This window comes from Mus pahari, chromosome 5 (genome assembly GCF_900095145.1).
Source record: "Mus pahari chromosome 5, PAHARI_EIJ_v1.1, whole genome shotgun sequence".
In the NCBI taxonomy this organism is placed as follows: domain Eukaryota; kingdom Metazoa; phylum Chordata; class Mammalia; order Rodentia; family Muridae; genus Mus; species Mus pahari.
Window position 1 is genome coordinate 64,366,872 of NC_034594.1, and position 14,816 is coordinate 64,381,687.

Consider the following 14,816-nt stretch of genomic DNA (forward strand, 5'->3'; position numbering starts at 1 on the left):
AGGAGCAAGCAGACTGTTGATCCTACACCAGGCCTGTCTTTTGCAAATGTGGTGATGGATTTACCCAAAGATGAGAAGCCTTTAGAAGTGGGAGATGCTTGTGAAAACGGTCCACGCATTATTCACAATGCAAACCTTGCTGTCTGTCTGGTGTGGATGAGGAAAGAGAACAGCATGCACCACAGCAGCTAGAAGTAGCTGTCAAGACTAGAACAGTAACCCACGCTCAGGGATGAGCCTGTAGGTGGGACACACTCCTCTGGAAAGGATGTCCAGGGAATTCTGCTGACCTTCCAACGAAGCTGATACCCCTTCATATCTGCTTACAGGCACCTTCGAAGTGGGCGTCCACATTGCTGACGTGAGTTACTTTGTTCCTGAGGGATCCTCTTTGGATAAAGTAGCTGCTGAGAGAGCCACAAGTGTCTACTTGGTCCAGAAGGTAAAAATCAGCTTTGAGTTTCTAGATTTACTAAGGGTATCCACTTGGTGTTCTTTGTTTTTAATTTGTAAAGAACATGCCTTTTCCGAATGTTTCTCAGATCTAGTAGTGTCTAAGATATGGGCTTGATCCTGGGAATATGCTTGCCTTTTGCTACTGCACAATTTCTTGAAAGAAGCCAAGGCTTTCATCCAAAGCTTCTTCTTCATAGTATCCTTGTGATATTAGTAGCTACTACAGTGGTAAGCTTCAGAATGAAATGAGGGGAAATGCTTGCTTTCAAACTATTGCTCCAAAGAAGGACCTATGAGACAGCCCACACCAGCTGCTGGGTTCTGTATAGTTTGGTTGGGACCCAGCACATCCAATCTTTTGTGTTATCTGTGACCACTCTCACATAATAGCAACAGAGTAGAATGACAATTTACTATCTACAAGAGCCTTTGAGAAATGGTTTCAACCCTTGTTCTAAATGTGGGCACCAATCCTGACCTACACTTTATAAGTGGCACACAGAGTCCCCATGATAGCTTTTGCTGCTAGATGTCCCTTACCTCAGCTATGAAGGGAAGAAATCCTGTCCCCTCTGGCGAAGAAGACTCAGAAAGTAAACTATCTGCTGTGTGAACATAAGGACCTGAATTCAGATCCTCAGCACCCACATGAAGCTGGCATGATGACATGTGTCTGCGATACTGGCATGAGTGAGAGTGGAGGGGGCCAGACCCCAGGACTCACTGGGCAGCAAGTCTAGCCAAGCAGTGAGTGTGAGCTTTGGTGAAAGCTGTCTCAAAAAGTAAGATAGAGCATGATAGAGGAAGATGCTGCCTTTGATCTTTACACACACATGTACACACACACACACACACACACACACACTCAGAGGCAGGTGGAGAAAGAGATATATCTATTCTATCCTCTGTAACTGGTACATCCCTACAAGTAACTATGAGAACCCATCCCTTTAACGGGTGTTTACCAAGCACCAAGTGTCTACTAGGCATTGCAGTAGGCCTGAAGATAAATAAAAATACACCTGTGACTTATCTCTATCCTCCATGGTAGTTCATGAGTTCTTTCAGCCTTTTGTTCTCTGACAATCTGCTCACCTGCTCATTTTGGCTCATCATTTTTTAGGCTGTCTTGACATTCACTTCCTCTTTGGCTCCCATGAGCTGAATGGCTTGAACCTTTCCTCCCCAATGCCATGTTCTAGAACATGACTTTTGGTATTTAATCATGACTATACCAAAGTAAGATGTCTCCCCCACTCCTGCCAACCCAACCCAAAGCATTCTTGAAGCTGGATACTGCTTGCTTGGCCCAGCTCTCAGGGACCAGAGACTAGCCAGGTGACACACCGACTCCATTCTGAGAATTTCCAAATGTCATCACTCAGGGAAGGGGTACAGCTTCCTAGTCTCACCACTACAAGCTGCCTGAGTGCCCACACTGTTGGCAAAGGGAACACAAGGCCATGCACTCGGTCTCACAAGCAGTGTGTTCTCATGGTCTGCCTGCTGCCTCTCTAGCTCTCTGTTTATTCTAGGTAGAATGGTTACTAGAGTGTCCAGCTGAAGTTCTGAGGTCTCTGCCTGCATAGGGAACCTGCGGAGGATTTAAAAAGAGGTCCCCTGGGATCTAGGTTTTCATATACCTTTGGTCCTGAGCATTTTTATCCTGTTTATAAGACAACTTCTCCTTTCTCTTAGGTCTGGCTGGCTTCTCTTGCTCCCTCCATACTTTGACAAACAAGACCTTGAAAACACATGCTTTTCTGGCTTTTCCTATTTCATGATGCTCCTAAGAAAGGTTTAGTTCTTTGGTAATTATGTTGTCTAGATGCTGTTAAGGCAGGTCATAGAGGCATGGATAGTAACAAACAAGAGAGACACTGTCTCAAGCAAGTTGGAAGGTAAGGACCACCACTCATGGTTGTCCTCTGATCTCCATTACATGCACCATGGCATGTGCATGCCTGCACTCATATATACAGAAAATGTACACATATACACAGAAAATGTACACATATACTATTGGGAGAGTGGCCTTCATTCAACTTTGTATCTTGTTTTGGTACCTATACTAAGCATCTTGAAGAGAAAAAAAAAACATATTAAACTCCAGGGCCCCCTTCTTAGCTCGACCCTTCTGAGAGTGCAGTTCTGACTCTTGTACAAATGACTCCACTTGACCTCAGGCTGAAGGCATCCCATGAGTACTTACTGCCTGATGCTGATGCTGGCCAAACCTGGCTTTTCCCTGGTCCAGACTTAGAAGAAGGAAGATGAGCTTCCAGATCCCTAGTAGCTACAAAACCTCTAGTGTAGAAATGGGAAGTAATTGCTTACACTTAAAGGCTGTCAAGTAAGTAAGTGTGAAACGCTCTTCATTTGCAATAGTTTGACTCTGCCCTTTGATGAGAACTTTAGACCCCACTGGAACCTCTTCATCTTGCTGGTAGCTTTCTCTTGTCTCACAGCTGCAGTCTCCTCTTATAACCAGGAATTCTGTATCAAAATTAGAAACCAAAAGAATGAAATTGGGTTAATAACTAGTGTTTCCCTTTCTGTTCCCTTTACTTTGATATTGTTACTGTCACAGTTGGAGAATCTCTTTGTTGCTGGTGGGGTCTCTGCTGCTAAACTGTAAAGGTAGGGAGCTGGTGGAAGAAGGGCTTTGAACCTTCAATGCTCAGCTCTGCCTCCAGCTTGACAGGAGCTTAAGGAGCCAGCCCACAACCTTGGACAGCAGGAACTGTGCATTCTGATGCCTTTGAAGCACTGCTCTGACCTTTCTTCCTACTCAGCTTTGTTTCTTAAAGGGCTGTGTCCAGGAACTTTCTGCTGGTTTCACTTTACTTTGCCTATAAAGGTCTTAAAAGCAAGTGAGCTGCCTTTCCCTCTGCATATTCTCTGTTCTCTCATTTGGCCAAATCATTTTTTCCCAACTCTGTCACTCTAGGGAATGGGGGTGGGAGCTCCAGTTGATTTCCTATCTATAGATGTAGAGTCCAAAGAGTTTTAAGATGTTCCTTCCTGACCCCAGCAGGTTGTCAGTGTTGCTGTTTGGTTAATGTCAAACTGGGTAGCTCAAATTCTGAATTTCCCAACTCTCTTCTTTTCACTGAGATGCCTACTTATAAGTGATGGTCAGAGTCACAATCTAAGCTTGGTTTGGGGAATGATCCCAGAGAATAGGACAATATACAGGGAACCAGACTTGGGTCCAGATCGTAGCTCACTGGCTTTAAATGAAATTCCTCTTGTTGATATTTGACTCACTGTGTAAGGACTCAGTAACACAAGTTAATAAGGGAACATAGTCGAGAGAAAGATAAATTTAAATAGTATCTGTTTAAATGTTAAAACCCACTCTTCCTTTTGACAAAAATTGTTCTGTTAGGATGGGGACAACTGTGTATCTGAACTTGAACCTATTTTCAGAGGGTGTGACATCTGCTCAACTAATATCTTCTCTGGGAAAGAAATACAATTTATTTTTAAGTTTTAAGGTAATTAGAAAAAATAAATAAGTGAATTAAGTTTTAAAAGTAAAAGAAAACCTAAACAGTCGAAACCTAAACCTAAGCTTTGTGTCTGCTGGCCCAGCCATGCATGTTATTTTAGGTGTGAAACAGCTCAGATGAAAGCTTGCCCATAAATCTCGAGGATATTTTATTGGTACTGCTTTATAATAGAGATCAAAGATTGGGACTGGAAGCCTGTCTTCATGTAGAATCCAAAGAGTTTTAAGATGTTCCTTCCTGACCCCAGCAGGTTGTCAGTGGTGCTGTTTGCTTAATGTCAAACTGGGTAGCAAAGGGTTGCTCAAATCCTGAATCCATGGATGTGCTGACATGAAAAAGGAGACCCTTTCAGCAGAGGTGTTGGCTGGCAAAGATGTTACCTATTTCCTTTAAGTTTCTTTAGTCTGTGAGTGGGGAGCTAGCTGAGCATGCCTTGGTGTGAAAACCTCCAAGTCCTAAGCAAAGGAGGAAACCCTGACTTGCCATGCTGCAGATCTGGGGTGCAGTGAGGGAGTGAGTGTGACCTCTCAGACAGTAGGAGACCCCCATTACTTGTGAGTGTCTGGCCTGATGTCACTGCTCATCCTTCCTGTTCCTCCGCACCCAGATGATTGATTCTCCCCTCTGTGGCCCTTTCAACTGGTCACAGGGCTGTCCTGGCTCACCCACTGCTGAACTTGGCCAGCCTGCCTGCTGTGGCTTTAGCAGATGTTTCTGCTCTCTGAGGCTCATGTTAGGTTTTATAGCCTTGTTGGTACCCCCACCCAGCAGTATTGGGCAGTGGTGTACTGACCTAAATGACCAGTTCCCTCAACTCTCCCAAGCCCTGGTCCAGAATGCTTAGAAAGTCAGGGTTCTGTCATCACTCCTTGCTCTACAGCCAGCCTTTAAGCTATATCCAGACTGAACTTTGGACTTAGGTGGAAACATTCCCCAGTTCTCTGCCCTCACTGCTGCCAGATCTATCGCTCTTCCCCACATATTAGGACTGAGAGCCACCAGTGTCAGGGATGCAAAACTGAAAGGGATGCTGGTCCTGGTCCTGATCAGAAAAGGTCAACACATTATAAGCACTTCTAGTACACCGGACTGCCTTAGTTACAGAAGCACAGAGAGGAAAGGGAAGTCATGTCTCCCTGGGTTAGAAGGACTGGGAAACAGCTGCAAGAGTCAAGAAGATGTCACAAAGGTCAGCTTTAAAATGTCTCACATTTTAGGAGAATGTCTGGATAGATAGAAATAGGTACGGGGACCTTCCATGCAGAAGGTTAAAAAAAAAAAAAAAAAAAAGTATGCTCAGAGGCTGGAGGGATGACTCAGCAGTTAAGAGTCCTTACTCACTTCTGGAGAAAACCCAAATTTGGTTCCCAACACCCACCTGGCATCTCACAATTACTAGTTATCTCCAGTTCCAGAGGATCTTACCTTTCCTGGTCTCTGGTGGTACACAGAACGCACATAGGTGCACATGTGTATGCATGTTCACACACACTTATACAGAGAGAGAGAGAGACAAAGAGAGAGAAAACAAATAAAGGCTTTAGAAACTCTGTTTGAGGAACAGATGTAGTGTGACCTTGCTGGGGTATGAAGTTGGAAAGAGTCTTAAAGTGGCAGACTAAGCAGCACGGTGTCCTTCAGGGTCATAGGTTAGGCTCAGTTTTGCAACAGTTGAGAAGCCTTCCTTCTAAGTAGAAACTCTCTTGAGTGCTCTGGATAAAGGAGAATTCAGCAGAGTCAGGGCTAGCATATCAGTACCAGGGTCTGTTCCACATCACTGCCCCTTGAAACTTGGAGTAAGTGTCCCGACATAGGCAGAGACATTTGTTCATAGACTCTCCAAAGTATTTATCAATGCTACAGTATCATGCTGGACAGTCACTTCCAATGTCAGCAATGCCTATCACAGAGCAAAAAGGAAGGAGAAGCAAAGGGTGGGGAAATGGAGAAACTGTTTCTCCAGGTACTGCTGCTGCCTACATTGAGATAAATGCAGAGGGCAGATTCTCCCTAGCAGTTAGCTTTTAGTGCATGTGACTCTTGGCCACTGATTGTGGGAACCCAACCCTGCTCTTTCTGTGTTTTGTTTTTGTTGTCATAGACTTGAGGTGTTATTGTATAGCTCAGGTTCTCCCCACCTCTGTCATCATATCCAACCTATAGATCTAGTCTTTAGTGAAGACTTCTTGGCCCAACCAAAAGTATCTGGGACCCATTCATCAATAAAAGACCAAAATCCAGCTCATCCAGCTCATCTAGCACATTGAATCCTGGGAAAGGGAAAGGCAATAGGACCTAATATAAATAGGATTGCTAAAACAGAAAGTGTATCTATTGCTGGCAGAGCACCTGCTTAGATAGGATTGCAGGTTATCACCAGATAAGAAAGAAGCATGGGAAGAGAGACAGTTAGGAGCACTTGCTGCATAATCATGACCAAACCTCAAAGGTATCCCAGTAGCCAGGTTAACAAGCCAGATGTCCTTACAGAACACCTGGAACTCATGCTCTGAAGGATCAGATACCTTCTGGTCTCTGCTTGTGTACAGGTACACACAGCTATAGATAACCACATACGTCATGCAGGCGCACACACACACACACACACACACACACAAATAAACTCTAAAAGTAAGAACATACTGAAGTCTGGAGTAAAGGAAGGTGTTATTTGCCTCAACAACACACATATTAAAATTAGGATGCAGAGATTAATACTGCTCTTGAGAAAGGTTATATGCAAAGTTGAAGAGCACTCATATTTTTAAAAATAAAAATTACTGAGGTAAACTTTATTTTTCTGGTTTTCCATTATTTTCACGAAATACTTGATAGTTGTTTGATTGGTTGATTTGGTTTGCTTTTATGTTGTTGCTGCTATTGTTGTTTGTTTGTTTGTTTTAGTTTTGAGACAAAGTGTCATATAGCCCAGGCTGACCTTAAACTCTTCATGTAGCTGAGGGTGACCTTGAACTCTTCATGTAGCCCAGGCTAACTTTAACCTCTTCATGTAGCTGAGGGTGGTCTTGAAGCCTTGATCTCCTCTCCTCTATCACACAAGGATAAGATTAAAGGCGCATGCTGAACTTTGAAGCCTGGAAGTCCAGATGACATAAGGCCATTTCTAGTGAGGGCCCTTTTCATTTCCTCAAGGCAGGTAGTATGGCAACAACTGTATAAAAAGAAAACATCATATGGCATGACAGACAGCTAGAATGAAAGGAGGAGCCAGTATTGGCCTCACCTGTCAAAATTCCTACTATCTGTCAGCACTGCTCTACTGAGAAACAGGCTCTGATTACACAAACCCCTGAATGAGAGAACATTCAAATCATCTCTAAATTATAACAGAAGTTCTACCAACAATGATTCCATGAAGAGCTTTGCCACTGATATAGGTAACTATAGACTATATTCAAAGAGGGAAAACCAGTGTCCACATTTGAATACTGTAAATGGAGACAAAGAAAATCACTTGACCGAGGTTTAGAATGCCAGACCTTCAAGCACAGGCACTGATTGTTGTTGTAGGCCAGGACTGTTGCTGTCACAAGGTAATACCCAATAGTTCAGGAGGTGAGAGGGGATGGAGAAGTAGAAATGGCAGTTTCTTGTTTCTTAAGTGATTTGGGGAAGTTTTGTTGTTTATTTGTCCATTTGATGGAGGATAAGGTACTGTTTTTACAGAGACATCAGTACAGGGAGGATGGAAACACACAAAAGGAAGAAAACACTAGGCTCTCTGTTCTCATGCTGTGTTTAAAGAACTCATGATGTCCAGATTCAGGTATCAGAACAGAAGAGTCTAGATTCCAAGAAGAGGCAGGGCTTAGAATGCAGAGGACAGAAACCAAGGAGAAGGTGGCTAGAAGGAGAACAGAGGACAGAAGGGAGTACAACATGCGGTTATAGATCACACACTATATATATTACTTTCCATATGGTCATATGTACACAAATAAAAGGCATGGGTTTCGTACCATCATGCTAACATTCTAAGAACTGGGATCCTATGGTGTTTGTACTTTCAAGTCTTGGTTTATAGAATTTTGGAGCATGTAATTTTTATAATTAAGAAAAAATGGAAGATGAGAAGTATAAACCATTTTGAGAAGCTTCAAGTGGAGAGATGAGGAGTATGACTGGCAGAGGAGTATAGTCTGGAGTTAACAGCAGCTCCCCCTTTGCACTTGGGGAATTGAACCAGATGAGCAGGGAGATCACTAGCTAGAGCTCCAGGCTGAAGGCAGAGGACACTTGCTATGAGATAACAGTACTAGGGTATCCCTGAAAAGCTAGGGAAATTGGCTCATGAGAGTAGTTGATGAGAGTGCTAGGAAGGGCTTAAGTCTACCTTCTCTGTGTACAAGAGTTGAGTTTTTCTGCTGAGAAAGAGTGAGAAGGTAGAGGAATTGGAGGAGAGACGTAAGGAGTGTGAAGCCTGGGGGAAGATGCTATCAAGGCATGGCAGGAGCTGAGATTATTTGTTGATGCATCCCTATCCAGCCTAGCATGTTTCCTGCCACCTCCAGTAGGGTCCCAAGAACAAAGAAGGCACACTATGAGACTGGTTACATGACTTGCACTTAGGACAGTGGAGTAGGGCAGCTGGAGAACTGTGATGGAAGTCCATAATAAGCAGGGAGTGATACAGGCAGGGCCAAGAGAAAACTATCAAGCCCCATGGGAGCATAGGCACTGGCCCTATGCTTTCGACAGCAGGACTTTCTCCACAAAGAGATCCTTCCTGGTTGTCTTGTGTTCTGCACCTCACTTGGGCCCAGAATCTCTCTAGAGACTGAAGGGCCTCACACGGCCCATGTGCTGCATGGAGTCAGGCAGGGCATCTTTCTTCCTCCTCACCTGCCTGGGCAGAGTTTTGAAAAAGTGTCTTTAAAAAGAATAGCCCCACCTTGCCAGTCCTCTGCCACAGGAAAGCCTGCTGCACTCCGGGTTGAGCAGGAACGCACATGCACAGTGACCCCTGGAGGACCAGTGGATTTATGAGAGGCTGTGATGTGCCAAACCACAAATGTGATCGTAACCTCTTAATTTCTTCTCCTTTGAAAGGCAGAGGCCTAACCACCTATTTACAAAACTGGATGAACATGCACTGTTTCCTCTGAATTCCATCTGATTCCTTACCCAGAATCTAGTAGAAAGTGTATTAAAAGGACTGTCCCTTAAAAATTAAATGCATTTCTGCTGCCACAGCTTCTTCATGAAACTTGAGATCTTTGGCATCTGACCAGTGGGAGGAGCAAAACAGCTTTGATAACCTGGACAGCTACAGGGTATACTAGTGGATTTTTGTTTTTGTTTTTGTTTTCCAGAGTGTTGCCAAGAAAATCTTCCCTTTCTACTGAAAGTACTAATTGCTATGGGCATTTTTTTTTTTTTTTGAGAAAGATGCTACTATAGAATATCTGTCAACAAGGATTTCATAAACTGTTGCGATTTGGTTTTTTGTTTGTTTTTGTTTTGTTATTGCACGAATGTGTGTGTGTGTGTGTGTGTGTGTGTGTGTGTGTGTGTGTGAGCGAGAGAGAGAGAGAGAGAGAGAGAGAGAGAGAGAGAGAGAGAGAGAGAGAGGTGGGGAGAGAAACAACAGGATATTTATCTTAAATCAAAAGTCATCCATCTGTGCACTAATAGTGCCTGCTGTGTGGAGTAGATAGAAGGACAAAGCCAGACTGACTTGCCTTAGTTCTTGGGGGTTCCATATCCTAGGGGCACCTAACAAGGGATCAGGATACAGTGTGGTCAGGGCCTTTCCAAGTGCTATAGAAAAGCACGGAGGGCGGAGTAAATAGCTAATTCTTTGGGACTGTCCCACAGCCTCTGTGAAAGCTCAGGGGAAGTTATAAAACAGTACATTCTCTGCCTGGGGGAGTCTGGAGGAGCATGGAAATGGCAAGGAGCTGAGTGTAGAAAGATAGCCAAAGTTTGCCTGAAGCAAGGTGTCCAGAAAGGTGTTCCAGAAAATGGGAACGCCATGTGCACAAGCAAGCAGGCAAATCAGGTAAAGGGCTTGCAGCGGGCAGGTCCATGGGCTCCAGCTGTGGGTGTACCCTGCACAGGGCTGAATAAGGAAGGCTGAGCCAAGTGACACAGGGCTTGAACACCTTCAGCTGATTGTTAATGGGCATTTCAGAGTAATTTCACTTTGAATAAAACCGATGTTCAGAATTGTCCTAACATGTTGGATTATCAAGAAGTGCCAGGCCCAGGTCGTTGTCCAAAGCCTTTCTGATTTCCACCTGCTGCTTCTTCCCTCCGCTGCACTGCCCTCAGCTGCTTGATGACCTTGAACTCTACCCCACTTTTCATTTTATACATAACAATTTAGCCCCTTACTTGTTTATGAAAATAGATCAAGAATACTATGTATAAAAAGCATAAAATTATATTTATGCATAACATAATTTATAAATGTATAACTTAAGAGATGCCTTTGGGACACTGCTATTAACTGCATTTCCACCTTTATTTGGACTTCACTTGTTTTTCCCATCAGTGTTTTCTGTCTCATGGGTCCAGTCTAGGCTCAAGATACAATGACTTTCTTTTGACAAAAACTAAAGCATGATGACCAAAGTAATATTGTGACTTAAAGTCTTATAACTTAAAGTATGATACTTCCTTAAACACTGTCCAATTAAAAGCAACAACAAATATAAATATTGAGCTCTGGACTAATTGTTGCAGCCAGTTGCCACAGAACATCTGGTGTTGCCATCTGGCAATGCAACCCAGAAAACGTGTGAGTTTTGCTCAGCCCCCATGATAGTGCACCACAGACTGGGTGACTTCACCAACAGACCTATATAGTTGTTCCCAGCTTCAGGTGCTAGCCAGTGTGATTCCTGGTGAAACCTGCCTCGCTCATATGTGGCTGCATCCTCACATGGCCTTACCTCTGCACCTCCATGGAGAAAGGGACTATGTGTTCTTTGTCCTCTCATCCTTAAAATCAGTTTTGTGTAACTAGGTCCCACCCTTATGACTTCATTTAACCTTAGTAATCACTTAATAACCCTGTCTTCAAATACTGTTAAACTGGAGACTACAGCTTCAGTATATAAATGGGGAGGTACAATTCAGTTCACAGCATAGGTCAAAGACTGAAATTATATAAAAATCTTTGTAACTTTGTCACAAAACAATGTGTATGATACAAAAACTCTATAGTGTGTTGGTGAGGATGAAGACACAGTGTTTTATAAAACAATGAACATACAAGAAAATGTAACATATTAGAACACATTTTAACTTATTACTAAAGCTAATGGGATGCTGAGGCTACAGCTGGCCTAGCATGCACAAAGTCCTGGGTTAAACTCCCAGCACAGCATAAACCAGGTATGGTTGTGCACACCTGTAATCCCAGTACTCAGGAGGTGGGGAATCACAAGTGCAGAGTCATCCTCAGCAAAGCCTCCCTTTGAGGTAAGCCTAAGCAATGCAAACCCTTTCTCAAAGCAAACAAACAAAAAACAAAATAACAAAGTGTTTGCTTCATTTGGGCTGATGGTATTAAAAAAAAAAACAGACAAGAAAAAGAGAAAACTTCAATAACACTTTCATATAGAAAGTGTTACCAAAGTTTTCAAGTAGTCACTGGGTGTAAAACTTCTAGAATGCTGCCAAACACCTATTAATTTCTGTTACCAATACCAGCCATGCATCTTAAATTTCTTCTTCCACATCAAGGACATGCTTTCTATGGAAACAGCACATTACAGAAACTTTACAAAGTGAGAGAAACCATGGGGATTGGTTTTGATTTTACTAATAAAGAAATTTACTAAATTTACATAAATACAGTGTAACAGCTCTCCCTTCCCAGTAAATTGAACCTAGTACAGGGTTCAACAGTATATGTCAAGTTAGGCCACAGTAAATATAGGAAAGAAATGGTTTATAATGCTATTTCAATTTGGGAAAGAGTACTTGGTAATATTATAATCAAGAAAAATATTGGAGAAGGAATAGATTTGAAAGCAGGAGGGAGAGAAGGCAAAGTATCTTGGTGGGGAGAGCAGGGAGAGATACTAATTTTTCTGGTATTATAAATAATATTCAGTGTCAGCTATTTCTTATCATTTGAAGTATATTAAATACAAACTATTTTGTTTTTTTAAAAAGGTCATATAATTATATTTTTTGTTGTTTATTGATTGTTTGTATAACCCTATCTGACCTGGAACTCTCTTTGTAGACCAGGCTGGCCTCAAATCCACAGAGACCTATCTATCTGCTTTTACTTCTGCCTCCTGAGTGCTAGTATTAGTGTGTGCCATGATAACCAGCAAGATCAGTTTATTATTATGAGATTAAAATAATAAGTAAGAGAAATAATTCAGGCTTTAAAAGCTGCAAAAATGGGACTGGCAAAATGGCTCTGTGGATAATGTGCTTGCTGTCAAGCCTGATGGTCTGGGTTAAACCTCTGGTACCTACATAGTGGAGAGAACTATTTCCCCTACGTTTCCCTGACCCCCACATGTGTGCCATGCTACACACACACACACACACACACACACACACAAATAAATAGTGCACTTTTTGAAAATCCTGAAAAATGGGTGATTGTTTGGCCAATATTCATCTATAAATCTGAATTTATGAACTTCAATTATAATAGTTATATTGTATTTTTATACTCCAACATAATTTTGTAATTTATGGTATATTCAATTACTAAATTAAAAACTGGTTATTTTACCCTAATAAGATTTTTATATTCAGACATTGAATTCTTAAGAATATCATTCAGTCAGAACAGTTATATTACCAAACCTCCCCCATATTCTTTAAATATTTATTTTTATCTTATATATGAGTGTATATGCACTTTGTGTGTGTCTGGTACCCACAGGAACCAGAAGAGGGCATCAGATCCCCTCGAATTGGGGTGAGCCACTATGTAGGTGCTAGGAACCAGACCTCTGCAAGAATAGTAAGTTCTCATAGCTGCTGAGCCATCTCTCCAGCTCCCTCCTCCTATAGGCTCCAAATCTTTTCCAAATCATTCATAATTATTAATGTAGTATTGTATTTTATTACTTAGGGGATAATGACAAGAAAAAAGTCTATATATACATTCCCTGCTGATAAAAATTTTAAAATGAAGAAATTTTTTCTAGCCTTGGCAGAACCTAGGGATGCAGAAGTTGGATTGTAACTACAAACAGTGACAGTGTTACTGTCCGATACCTTCCCTTCCTACTTCCCAGGCAGAGCTGAGACAGTGTGTTTACTCTTTCTGCAGAGGCCACTAGAAGTGAACCTGCTTCACATTCAGCTCCCTCTGGAAGCTCACCAGAACTCTGTGTCTGGGCTATGCCTGAGTGCCTGAGACAGGCTTCTGCGGGTTAGACAATGATGCTCAGAAACTCTCCTCTGTTCACAGGTGGTCCCCATGCTTCCCAGGCTTCTGTGTGAGGAACTTTGCAGCCTCAACCCCATGACTGACAAGCTGACCTTCTCTGTGATCTGGAAGCTGACCCCTGAAGGCAAGGTAGTAATGAATTCTATTTTGTCATTCATTCTCCATGTATACTGTCTCAGCTATCTATTGGTAAGCACCGTGTGCCTGCACTAGACTGAAGTTCCACGGTGGATGGATGCAGAGGTCTGGAGTAGCTGCTGTAGGGAAGAAGTCTAAGGATCCTAGCTAGCCTCAGAAGAGCCAGTTTTACCTAGGAGGCAAGGCTGACCCTACTCAGTACCAGTATTTACCAGCTAACAGAGAGCACTAATTGTGAGATGGGAGCTATGGGTGGATGATGGCTTCAGTGATGGTGCATGTACATCTGGAAGGCAGCTAGCAGGCCAGATTGTAAACTAATAGTGGGAGTTGGGGTTCCACTGACATGTCCTGAAGAAGACAGCCATGAGAGCTGCAGTTTCCTGGGAGAGGGCTGGAAATAGGAAGATTAGCAAAGATGAGTAGAGCAACCCTTGGATCAGGGCATGGGCTAAGGCGGACAGAGACTAGAGGGTGCCCACAAGCACTCCCTCTACGCCGGTGCAAAGACAGGAGCAAAGGTGGCACTTGGGAGAGCCAGCTCCCCTCCAAAGTGAGCAACTACAAATGACAGAGTCATCCTTGAGGACCTAGGGCTTACTCAGGCAGGCTTCTGAAAAGCTGGTTGCAAATACTGTAAAGGAACATGGGAAATATATATGCTATAATAATAGATAGGCGCCAAAAAAGATTTCACTATAAAGAGGGTCCAAATAAAGATGGAAGATTAAATAACCACATTGATTTTTATTCCATCCCAAAACTTCACTAAAACAACAGTAAAGAGATTTTAAAAAACAAAAAGAAAAAAGAAAGGCATAACCCCATAAGGACACAGCGAGGGGTCAACAGCAACACAGCTGGAAGCAGGAGGGCAAGCAAACCCGAGCCTGGGCCAGGTGTGGAGGGAGCCAGGGGATAAACATTGAGACATTGACAGCACCAGCTAATCAATTGGGAGGGGTCAGGGAGGGAAGGGGGAGGGTGGGCTCAGGGGCTGACAACAGCTTTAGTGGAAAGTTCATTGAAGCGATTGACCCCTGTGGTCTTAGCAGAAGACCTAGAGATTTTTTTTTTCTCTATAGATAATTAACTCCAGGATTCTAGGAGCCAGGCCTGTACCCTGTGAGTCAGGAGGTGGGAATATCTTTCTTTGAGGAATCTAAGTAATCAAGAGTAACCAGTCAGCAGCATTCTTAAGGACCTTCCAACCAGCAACCCAACACTGTCCAGTCCAGTCCAGTAAAGCTTAGAGGCTTGACCTACACAGTGAGAGCCTTTGGGATTTCTCCCTCCTCCTCCTCCTCCTCCTC

The 14,816-nt window shown here is 43.0% G+C and overlaps 1 protein-coding gene across 2 annotated transcripts in view; it reads left to right on the forward strand.

The window, feature by feature from the left end:
* Dis3l2 (DIS3 like 3'-5' exoribonuclease 2) overlaps positions 1–14,816 on the forward strand; it is a 326,249-nt gene that overhangs the window by 239,698 nt on the left and 71,735 nt on the right. For both annotated transcript variants that reach the window (XM_021198088.1, XM_021198087.1), the window contains 2 exons: positions 330–442; positions 13,387–13,494. In XM_021198088.1, coding sequence (XP_021053747.1) covers positions 330–442; positions 13,387–13,494 — 221 coding nt within the window. The remainder of the gene's footprint in view (positions 1–329; positions 443–13,386; positions 13,495–14,816) is intronic.